The 12,251-nt window shown below is 34.5% G+C and overlaps 1 protein-coding gene across 16 annotated transcripts in view; it reads left to right on the top strand.

Moving 5' to 3' along the window:
* LOC106801446 (sperm-associated antigen 16 protein-like) overlaps positions 1-12,251 on the top strand; it is a 162,622-nt gene that overhangs the window by 100,842 nt on the left and 49,529 nt on the right. For 12 of the 16 annotated variants that reach the window (XM_087424864.1, XM_087424863.1, XM_087424859.1 and 9 more), the window contains one exon: positions 1,613-3,976. The exons of 1 other annotated variant lie outside the window; for it this stretch is intronic. In XM_087424864.1, coding sequence (XP_087280990.1) covers positions 1,613-1,849 — 237 coding nt within the window. In that variant the 3' untranslated portion in view covers positions 1,850-3,976. Of the gene's footprint in view, positions 1-1,612; positions 4,398-5,594; positions 6,461-12,251 lie in introns of those variants that run through there. 3 more of the 16 variants (XM_087424855.1, XM_087424858.1, XM_087424857.1) reach the window with 3 other exon arrangements.

Here is a 12,251-nt window from a genome sequence, read left to right as displayed (position 1 = left end):
ATTGAGTCTTTGTGGTTTGTGTTTTTTGAGGAATTGGTCCTTTTTAAATTGTTAAATTTATGAGTATAAATTTTTTGATAATATTCCTTTATTGTACTTTTAATGACTGCAGAGTCTATAGTGATATTCTCTGTTCCATTTTTGATATTTATTATTTGTGCCTGGAGAAGGCACAAATATTTTTTATTTTTGTCAGTCTTACTATATAGAGGTTTACCAATTTTACAGAATTTTTTTTAAAAAACTAGCTTTTTGTTTCATGATTTTCTGAATTGTTTTCCTATTTTCTGTTTCAGTGATTCCTGCTTTCCTCTTTATTATTTCCTTTCTTCTTCTAGCTTTGGGTTTCTTGTGTTCTTCCTTTTCTACTTTCTTGAGGCAGAAGCTTAGATTGGTGATTCAAGATGATTCCTCTTTCGTAATGTAAGCAGATAGTGCTATAAATTTCCCTCTCAACACTGCCTTAGTGACATCTCATGTATTTTGATATGTTGTACTTAATTTTCATTCAATTCTATATATTTTTGTTTGCTTTGAGAATTCCTCTTTGACTTACGGATTATTTAGAAGCGTGTTGCTTAATTTCCACACGTTTAAGAGATTTTCCTGTTGTCTTTTTGTTTGATTTAATTTTATTTCCCGTTTGATTTAATTATGGTCAGAGAATGCATTACCTTTTGTTGCTAGGTTATGGGCCGACCTGGGTCACCTTAGTCTGTTGGGTAGGAGGTGTTAAAATACCCTGCCATTATGCTATTCCTCTAATCCTGGCGTCGCTAACCAGTTTACCGTCCTCTTTCCACTTTTCGTATTTCCACTTTAGTTGTGTCTTGCATTATTTACAGGGTTTATAGTTGCACATAGCAAGAAAGAGCAGGAGGAGACATAGTCTACACCATCTTGTCTAGACTGGACGTCTCTTCATAAAGTTTTGGTTTCCAATTTTAAATATTTAATTACCTTGAAATCAATTTTTTTTTAATGTAGAGTGTAATAAGAATCCAATTTCACTTGGTTTCATTCAGATAATTTCTTGTCCCAGCACAATTTGTTATATGATTCTTCTTTTTCCCAATGGTCTGCAGTACCAGCTCTATCATTTAACCAGTTTCCGTGTATACATGGGTTTGCTTTTGGACTTTCTTTTCTGTTCCATTGGTGAGTTTGTTGACTCCTATGGCAGTACCATACTTTTTAATTATTATGGTTTTTAATGTTTGGATATATCTTAGGGCAATTCCCTCAACCTTATTCTTAATCTTTGGAAGTGTCTTAGCTATTCTGTAATTTGCTATAAATTTTAAAATAAGCTTTCCAAATTGCTAAAAAATTTTTTTCTTGGGACTTTTATTGGAATAGCTTTAGTTTTATAGATCAATGTAGAGATAACTGGCATCTTTATGATATTGAGTGTTTCAATGCATGAATGAACATGGATTATCTACCTGTATATTTAGATTTTCTTTAATGTCTTTCAATAACATTTTTATACTTTTCTCCATATAGATCTTGTACATGTTTGTTAAATGTAATTCTAAGTACCTTATAATTTTTGCTATTATAAATAATAGTTACAAGTAGTTAAATAACCTGTCCCTTTGTTGGCTTTGAGGCCTCCTTCAACGGAAATCAAGAGGGAGCCTATGAGCTCAGTGCAAGATCAGCCCTTTGTCCAACTCCGCTCCTCTATCAGCAGGAGTGGAGAGGGAACTCTCAAACTTGGAATGAGGCCACACCTCTGCAGGACACCGTTGGCAGGAGACAACAGAGTGCCCAGGCACTCAGAATAAGACCGCCCATCTACAGGATATCATGCATCTGTCAGCAGGAGCCAAATGGGAACCTCTGAGCAACACATGTTCCTGGCCTGTCCTCCCCAAATCCTCTCTTTCTTCAACACCCATCCCTTTATCCGTGTCCTTTTTACTCTTCGGAAGGAGCCCAGGAGTCCCAGTTCATCATTTATTCCAGAACTCTAATCCTCCCAGCGTTCATTGTATCACTTTTTCTGATCCAATCTCTCCTTTCCCTTTCGTGGCTTCCGAAACTTTTTCTCTGACTCTCTGGAACTCAAAATCATTGATCAGCAAGATCCTCTATATTTTCAACTTCTATGAATGTTCCCTTCACCTTCTGTGAATGGAAATCTAGCTTTTCCCTAGTTATAGTTTCTCCTGCAGCCAGTGGGGGGGTCTGGTAAATGTTTAACAATCAACACTTTAGGAAAAAAAAAAGCCTTGATTTTAGTGTTTTGTCGTGTTTTCCAGTTTCTCTGCTATAAATACACCATAGCCACTCAAACTACCCTATTACTTCACTAAATGTGAGGTTGGGAGTGATGTCCACAGTCACCTCTCCTGAGATAGTCCAGCACACCAGCCCTACAGCACTCTTAGGGGTAACTGTGCTCTCTACTTCCCTCTCAGCCATGGCCTTGGACCTGAAGGTGACATAAATGTCCCTTAGCTTCTCATGGCTGTTTTCAGCACCTTCTCCTGCCCTCCTTCGTGAGTGTACCCTGCCTTGAATCTCATATCATCTAATTATCCCACTCACTATAACTTTGTATTATGGATTCTTCTTCTCAGATCATTTTTTGGTAAATTTAAAAAATTAATCCCTGTGACATTGTCACTTTCTTAAAATGGATTTCTCCTACAATTCTTTGTTATTTAAATATTCACATACATGGTCCTTCTAACAGTCTGGACTTTTTAGTTAGTTCCTTGACAGCCTCTCCTGTAGTGACCCTGTTCTCCATCCTTCTCAGCCACCCATGGTCTGGTCACTTCGTAGGCCTTGTTATTGCCAATAACTGCCACTATTTTTCATTTCTTTTGCTGTTTGCTCTTTATCTCCCCAACTTCTGCACATTGAGATGTTGTAGAGCTCAATTCTGGGGCCTCTTCTTTCTGCTGTCTTCACTCCCTAGGTGATCTCATCCAGTCCCATGACTTTCAATCACTTATATGTTAATGACTCCTTAATTTACATCTTCAGCTGACATCCCTCCTTGATCTCTAGTTTTATATATCCAGCTGTATGCTTGATGCCTGCAGTTGGGTATGGATTCGCCACTAAAGCTCTATCTCCTGCAATTTTCTCCATCTGAGTTAATGGAAACTCCATCCTTCCTGTTACTTAGCCAGAAAATTCTGGAGTTATCTTTGAGTCATTTCTCACTTACACATTTCACATCAGATGTGAGAAGAATTTATTTTGGTTTTATCTTTGAAATATCCACACTTCCATCTTTTCTTACCACTATCACCATTGATTCTGTTTATTTTTTTTTTCCCGCCATTTCTTGCTTGGATTATTGCAGTAGCCTCCTAACTGGTCTCTCTGCTTGTGTCTTTTGTTTTCCTTCAGTCTCATTTGAACACAGCATCCAGAGTGATCCTCTTGAAACATAAGTCTGTCTATAACATTTCTCTGTTGAAAACTTTGCAGTGGTTTCCTAACTTGCTCAGAGTTACAGAGAAAGTCATTATAGCCTCTGAGGCCCTGGCCCGTTTTCACCTCTCTGACCTCATCTCTTGCTACTCTCCCATCTTTTACTCAGCTGGAGCCACGTCAGCCTCCTTCATGTTTGTTGAACGCTCCAGGCACGGCCCTGCTTTCAGGCTTTTGCACTTGAGGTTTCCTCTGCCTGAGTTGTCTTCCCGCAGATATGCTAATGTCTCCTCCCCTCGCTTCCTTTACAGCTTGACTCAAATGTCTCCTTTTAGAGATGCCTTCCAGAGCCGCTTGATCTAAATTTTAACGCTGCCCCTCGTTCCCTGATCCTTCCTGGGCCTCTCGCCTGCTTTGTTGTCTTTCTTTACATCTTACATGTCTTTCTCCTGCACGGCTGTGTTGAACTAATTAACTTGTTTGTTGTGTCTCTTCCCCACTAGAATGTAAGCTCCACGAGGGCAGGGATATTTATCTGTTTTATTCATTGCTGTCGTCTCAGTGCCAGAAACATGACTGGCAAATAGTAAGTATGCCATAAATATTTGTATATAAGTGAATGCATAGATGAAAAAGATATGTGATCTGTTAGTTACTGTTATATAGATATGAAATTAGTTGCTCTACGTTGATCTTAAATACAGTGACCTTGCTAAACTCTCTATTTCAATAGTTAGTAGTTCTTTTTGGATTTTTCTTGTCAATAATATCATCTATGAACAATGAATATTGAATTTTCTGTTTCTGAGATGATTTTCTCTGTTAATATTTTAATTTGGCAAATGACTTAATGGATTTTCTAATGTAAACATGCTTTTCTATTCTTGGGCTAAAACTAACTTATTCATCATGTGTTGTCTCGTTTGTATAACACTGGATCCAGTTCACTGTTTTTTCTTATGATACTTCTATTTTATGAATAAAATTAGCCTTTAATTTCTCTTTTTAGTCACTGTCTTTTTATAATTTTGGTGTCATTGAATGAGTTGAGGAATAGTCCCCCTTTGTGTCTTCTTTGGAAGAGTTTTTATGTTATGGAAGACCTGTTCTTTAAATGTATGGTAGAAGTCTTATTTAAAATTAATAGGAGTTGTTGTGTATTTATAGGAAGATTTTATAGTACGGATTCAGATTTTTTTCATATAATAGAACTATAGAGATTATTTCTTCTCGAATCAATTTTGGTAAGTCATAAAGTAATATATCTACATGAATATAACCATTTTGTCTAAGTTTCAAATTTACCAACATGAAAGTATTTGTCATATTTTTTTCTTTTAAATCTCTAATGGATCCAAAATTATATTCTCTTTTTATTTGTGATATCTATTTCTCTCCCTCCCTTCTTAGAGTTCCCTCCTCACACCCCTTTCCCCCATCTCTTATCTGTCTTCCTGGAGATATGTGAATTTTATTGATATTTTTGAAGATCCAACTTTTGAATTTTATGATCCTCTATTATATGTCATTTTTTCTTTCATTACTTTGTGCTTTCACTGTTATGATCTCCTTCTGTTAACACACTTTGGGCTTATTCTTTGCTTCTTTTTCCACTTCTTTTGTTGGATACATAGCTCATTAATTTTTGGCCTTGCTACTATTCTAAGTATTTTGTATTATAAAATTCCGAAGTAGTATATGAAGTTAAATATGTTTTAACTGCATCCTGCAGGTGCTTCCATATAGCATTTTAACTTTTGTTCAGTTTTTAAGTATTTTAAGATTTCCATTATGATTTCTTCTTTGTCCCATGGTTTATTTAGAGGATATTTTCAATGATAAATATCCATTGGTTTTAGGTTATCTTTTTTTTTCTTTTTTTGGTTATTATATATTTCTAGTTGAAATAAACCATGGTCAGAACACATGTCTGTTTGAAAGCAGTTCTTGAAAAATGTTGGGAGTTGCTATAGCAGAGATTGCTAGTTTTTCACCAAAATGTATTTATTCTATATTTTTTATGATATAGCTAGATGTATAGTTAGACACTATATTTCTCAGCCTGCTTTACACCTAGGTGTGACCATGACACTAAATTTTGCCAGCAGAATATGCACTTACTTGGTGTGGCTCTGTCGGAATTATACCAGCTCCTTGATCATTGATGGAGAGCTTTGTCGTGTGCTTGTCTTGGCCAGTGAGAACTTAAGAAATCTGACACAACAGAGGATTGAGATGTGCTTGCACCTTTGGGTTTGCTCGCTTGCACCTCTGCCATGGGCCTGAGAAGAATACGTCTCAGCTAACCTCTGGTCCGATGAAAGATGTGAGAATCAGTGCTGCCATGCGGGGCCCAGTCCAAATCGACTCACCTCCAGCTGTCGACAATGCTTGAGTCAGATAAATGCTTCTTGTTGTATACTACAGAGATATAACTACAGAGATACTGTGATTGCTTATTGTATGACTCTAACTGATACAGTGCCTCTTCCACGGTCTGGTTCTTGATGGAGCATTGGCCTTGAACTGCTTTATACTCACTTCCCTTCAGTTTGTATGGAAGAAGGATATGTCTGTAACCCATCTTTGACCATGCAGACCAGGACAGTGTCCTAAATGGATGAACAAAAAAGAGAAGCCATCCTGATCCATCATGCTTAACTGTGCATCAACTTTGGTCACTCACCTTGGGAGACGTACTTGTGAGAAGATTTTATATTTGTTTCAACCCATCCTTTTTGAGGTCTCTTTGCAGCTTACCTTTTATTCTATTAGTACAAGTGCTTTATCAACTAGTATATGGTCTATTTTTGTAAATTTGTGTACTTGAGAAGACTGTGTATTTTCTAATTTGGGGATTCAGACTTCTATATATATTCAATACAGTTTGATTTTTGTATAATTCACATCTTCTCTATCTGTATTATATTTTGGTCATCTTGAGTAAGTTGATGGATTTTTCAATCTTTTCCTTACAAATTCATCAATTTTGCTTCACACATTTTTAAGCTATTTTATTAGATGCTTATAAGTTAAGAATTGTTATATCAACTGGATGAATTGAAGCACCATTTTGTAATAATCTTTTTAACTTTTAAATTTTTTAGATTTTAAATAAACTTTTATAACCAATACTATCTTTTTATTTCCAGCAATATTTTTATGCATATGTTTATACACATATATAGATTATATATTTAAGTAAATAACATTGGTATGGCATTTTATATATAGTTTTTCAAGTAAAAAGGCATATTTTTACACATTTTTATATGCAGTTTTGTACATTTATTTTTCACTTAACATATCATAAACATTTATCATGATATATATTCTTCAGAAACACTAGATTTGATGTCCTTATAATGCTTGATTATTTGTATATCTCATAATGTATTTTATCTTCCTATATCTACTCATTTTGGTTATTTCCATTATTTTGCTGTTTCAAATTATCCCATGACGTCAATCCTTGTACATAAAAGATCTGTTCATATCGCTGATTATTTCCTTAGGATAAAACTCAAGAATTGGCATTGTTGTCAAAGATTACAAACAAGTGTTTGTTCTAGTCTTTATTTTGAAAGTGAAATATAAAGAAATCCCCTTTCAAAGGCTGTTCCTTTCATTCATTTTTATTCTACACATTTTTTCTTTACCTCAAACTCTTCTGTTTCTAGTAGTGCTTTGTCTTGTGGGCTGTTTTCTCTGCTGCTATGTAGCTACTTCATTTTTCTTTGATTAGTATTTGCATTAGTACATCTTTTCATACCTTTATTTTCAACATTTCTGTGATATTTTTAGCTGTTGTCCCTAGTAAATAGCATTTAGATGGTGACCTCTTTTATTTATCTGGTGATTTTGTCCATTTACATTTATTTAAGTATTTTACACTTATTGTGATTATTGATATATTTGGACTTGTTTCTACCATCTTATGTTTTGCTTTATATTTATCTTGTCTTTTTATGCTTTGATTTATCTTTCCTTTATTTAAAATACATTGATTTTTTTCCTCACATATTTTCCTTCTTTTAGTGTTTACCTTTAAAAATTTAGCATGCACATGTAATACAGTCTAAATCAATTAGTTGAGTAATACAAAGATCTTCAGAACTTTTAACTCTGAACAAAATACTCCCAATTTACATATATGTTTTTGTCTGTTATTTAATTCTGTTTTTTTTAACATAACAAAATAGACATTATTGTTATTTTATAGAGTAATTTACTTTATAAAAGCATTGCTTGTTTAGATTTATCTACAAATTTATTAATTTCATTTTTGTTACTACTTTTAAGATTTCATCTTTGTCTTTTTTGTCCTGCAGTTTTGCCATAATAGGTATAATATTTTTTCATTTATCCCATGGATTATATTATGCTTCCTGTATTTGAATAGGATGTCTTTTTGTCATTTCTCGAAATTCCCACTCATTATTTCAGTAAATATTGCCTTTCCTCCATTTAAAAATATTTATTCCTTCCAGGGCTGCAAGTAGATGTAGGTTATACTGTCTCATTCTATCTTCCATATTTCTTAACCTCTTATTCAAATTTTTTATATTCTTGTCTCCTTATGCTACATTTTCAGAAATTTCTTCATTCTTCCAATTTTTTCTTTATATATGTTGTATCTTTTTTTAATCCATCTTTTGTGTTTTTATATATGAACAATTTTATCTTTTACAGTCTACATTTTGTTCTTTTAAGACTGTCATTGATAATTATTGATAGTTCCTTGTTGCTTGCACTTGTCTGTATATACATTTTTTATTTCTTTAAACATTTCTAAGATTCTGCTTCCCTGTCTTATGGCCTAAAGCTCAGCCTCCAGATTGCAGTTCTGGTCTCAGCGTTTGCCATCATGGAAACCTGTCTTTTGCGTGTGCTTACTGCCTATAGCTCCTCTGTTAGTTCAGCTATTTTCCCTTATTTTTTTTGCCTTCTTTCACTTCTGTTGAGTGCAATAATGCAATAAAATTATATTTTACTTAGTTTTAGTAGAAGACTCCTTCAGAGTATGTAGTCTTGTATACTACTTCAATCAAAAGTTCAATATTTAGGGGCCAGCCCTGTGGCCAGTGGTTTAGTTCAGCATGCTGTGCTTCAGCTGCCCAGGTTTGGACCTACACCAAGCATCAGCGGCCATGCTGTGGTGGAGACCCACATATAAAATAGAGGAAGACTGGCAACAGATGGTAGCTCATGGTGAATCTTCCTTGACAACAACAACAACAAAAAAGTTCAATATTTAATGTTAACAATTTAGATTTAGGTATGTTTTATATGTTTCCTAATTTTAAATTACCCTATATAAAATTTTATAACTTTCTTATAACTGTAGAGAAAATTACATATACTATTCAAAGTTATTTATTTTTGCTTGTATTTTAAGTTTGTTTTTAAAAGATTAGTTTTAAAACTAGATGCTTATAGCAGCAAATTAGTACATAATTAAGGTTTCTGGTAAATTTGGTGACCTACCCAGCAAGGTTATCGTTCAAAATGGAAGGAGAGATCAAAATTTTCCCAGATAAGCAAAAATTAAAGGAGTTTGTCACCAAGAAACCAGTGCTACAAGAAATGTTAAAGGGACTGATTTAAGGGGAAAAGAGAAGACCACAAATAGGAAAAATTATCTATTTCCACGATTAGAACGTAATGGATACAAATGCCAAAAAAAAGAGGTTGGATATGATATCAAAAACATAAAAGGAGGGAGGAGGGTAGTTAAAGAGTACAGCTTTCAGACAGAGGTCAAACTAAAGTGACCATCAATTCTGTATAGAAGAAGTAAGGAACAGAGAAGGACTACTAAAACACTGAGAAAAAAAAAAAAAGTTAAAAAATGGCAGTAAGTACATACCTATCAATAGCTACTTTAAACGTCAATGGACTAAATGCTCCAATTAAAAGGCATAGGGTGGCTGACTGGATAAAAAAACAAGACCCATATATATGCTGCATACAAGAGACACACTTCAGACCTAAAGACACTCACAAACTGAAAGTGAAGGGATGGAAAAAGATACTCCACGCAAATGGCAATGAAAAGAAAGCTGGGGTAGCAGTACTCACATCAGACAAAATAGACTTTAAAACAAAAACTGTAAAACGAGACAAAGAAGGGCATTACATAATGATCAAGGGAACAATCCAACAAGAGGATATAACACTTGTAAATATCTACGCACCCAATGTAGGTGCACCTAAATATATAAAGCAATTATTAACAGACATAAAAACAGAAATAGACAGTAACACAATAATAGTAGGGGACTTTAACACTCCACTTACACCAACGGATAGATCATCCAAACAGAAGATCAATAAGGAAACATTGGCCTTAAACGACACACTAGAACAGATGGAGCTAGTAGATATATACAGAGCATTCCATCCAAAAACCGAAGAATACACGTTCTTTTCAAATGCACATGGAACATTCTCCAGGATTGATCACATATTAGGCCACAAAACAAGTCTCCATAAATTTAAGAAGATTGAAATAATACCAAGCATCTTTTCTGACCACGACGGTATGAAACTAGAAATCAACTATAGGAAGAAAATCAGAAAAGCCACAAATACATGGAGATTAAACAAAATGCTACTGAACAACGACTGGGTTAATGAAGAAATCAAAGAAGAAATCAAAAAATACCTGGAGACAAATGAAAATGAAAATACGACATGCCAGAATTTATGGGATACAGCAAAAGCGGTTCTAAGAGGGAAGTTTATAGCAATACAGGCCTATCTCAACAAACAAGAAAAATCTCAAATAAACAATCTAACAATGCACCTAAAGGAACTGGAAAAAGAAGAACAAACAAAGCCCAAAATCAGTAGAAGAAGGGAAATAATAAAAATCAGAGCAGAAATAAATGAAATAGAGACCAAAAACAATAGAAAAAATTAATAAAACCAAGAGCTGGTTCTTTGAAAAGATCAACAAAATAGACAAACCTTTAGCTAGACTCACCAAGAAAAAAGAGAGAAGGCACAAATAAGTAAAATCAGAAATGAAAGAGGAGAGCTTACAACAGACACCTCAGAAATACAAAACATTATAAGAGAATACTATGAAAAACTATATGCCAACCAATTCGACAATCTGGAAGAAATGGATAAATTCTTAGAATCATACAACCTTCCAAAACTGGATCAAGAAGAAGTAGAGAATTTGAATAGACCAATCACCAGTAAGGAGATCGAAACAGTAATCACAAACCTCCCCAAAAATAAAAGTCCAGGACCAGACGGCTTCCCTGGTGAATTCTACCAAACATTCAAAGAAGACTTAATACCTATCCTTCTCAAACTCTTCCAAAACATTGAGGAGGGGGAAGCTCCTAACTCATTCTCTGAAGCTGACATTACCCTGATACCAAAACCAGACAAGGACAACACAAAAAAGAAAATTACAGGCCAATATCACTGATGAACATCGATGCGAAAATCCTCAACAAAATACTAGCAAATCGCATACAACAATACGTTAAAAGATTATACACCATGATCAAGTGGGATTTATTCCAGGGATGCAGGGATGGTTTAACATTCGCAAATCAATCAACGTAATACACCACATTAATAAAATGAAGAACAAAAATCACATGATCATCTCAATAGATGCAGAGAAAGCATTTGACAAGATCCAGCATCCATTTATGATAACAACTCTGAATAAAATGGGTATAGAAGGAAAGTACCTCAACATAATAAAGACCATATATGAGAAACCCACAGCTAATATCATCCTCAATGGTGAAAAACTGAAAGCTATCCCTCTAAGAACAGGAACCAGACAAGGATGCCCAGTGTCACCACTCCTATTTAACATAGTATTGGAAGTCCTAGCCAGAGCAATCAGGCAAGAGAAAGAAATAAAAGGGATCCAAATTGGAAAGGAAGAAGTGAAACTGTCACTATTTGCAGATGACATGATTTTATATATAGAAAACCCTAAAGAATTCACCAGAAAACTTTTAGAAGTAATAAACGAATATGGTAAAGTTGCAGGATACAAAATCAACATACAAAAATCAGTTGCATTTCTGTACACTAACAACGAAGTAGCAGAAAGAGAAATTAAGAATACCATCCCATTTACAATTGCAACAAAAAGAATAAAATACCTAGGAATAAACTTAACCAAAGAGGTGAAAGATCTGTACACTGAAAACTATAAAACATTTCTGAAAGAAATTGAAGAAGACACAAAGAAATGGAAAGATATTCCGTGCTCTTGGATTGGAAGAATTAACATAGTTAAGATGTCCATACTTCCTAAAGCCATCTATAGATTCAATGCAATCCCTATCAAAGTTCCAACAACATTTTTCACAGAAATAGAACAAAGAATCCTAAAATTTATATGGAACAACAAAAGACCCCGAATAGCTAAAGGAATCCTGAGAAAAAAGAACAAAGCTGGAGGTATCACACTCCCTGATTTCAAAATATACTACAAAGCTATAGTAACCAAAACAGCATGGTACTGGCACAAAAACAGACACACAGATCAATGGAATAGAATCGAAAGCCCAGAAATAAACCCACACATCTATGGACAGCTAATCTTTGACAAAGGAGCCAAGAACATACAATGGGGAAAAGAAAGTCTCTTCAACAAATGGTGTTGGGAAAACTGGATAGCCATATGCAAAAGAATGAAAGTAGACTCTTACCTTACACCATACACAAAAATTAACTCGAAATGGATTAAAGACTTGAATGTAAGACCTGAAACTGTGAAAGTTCTAGAAGAAAACATAGGCAGTACGCTCTTCGACATCAGTCTTAGCAACATCTTTTCAAACACCACATCTGACCGGGCAAGAGAAACA

Source organism: Ceratotherium simum, chromosome 37 (assembly GCF_057802395.1).
Source record: "Ceratotherium simum simum isolate JZ-2026a chromosome 37, ASM5780239v1, whole genome shotgun sequence".
Lineage (NCBI taxonomy): Eukaryota > Metazoa > Chordata > Mammalia > Perissodactyla > Rhinocerotidae > Ceratotherium > Ceratotherium simum.
The sequence above is the reverse complement of the archived record's forward strand: the minus strand, read 5'-3'. Positions and strand labels throughout refer to the sequence as shown.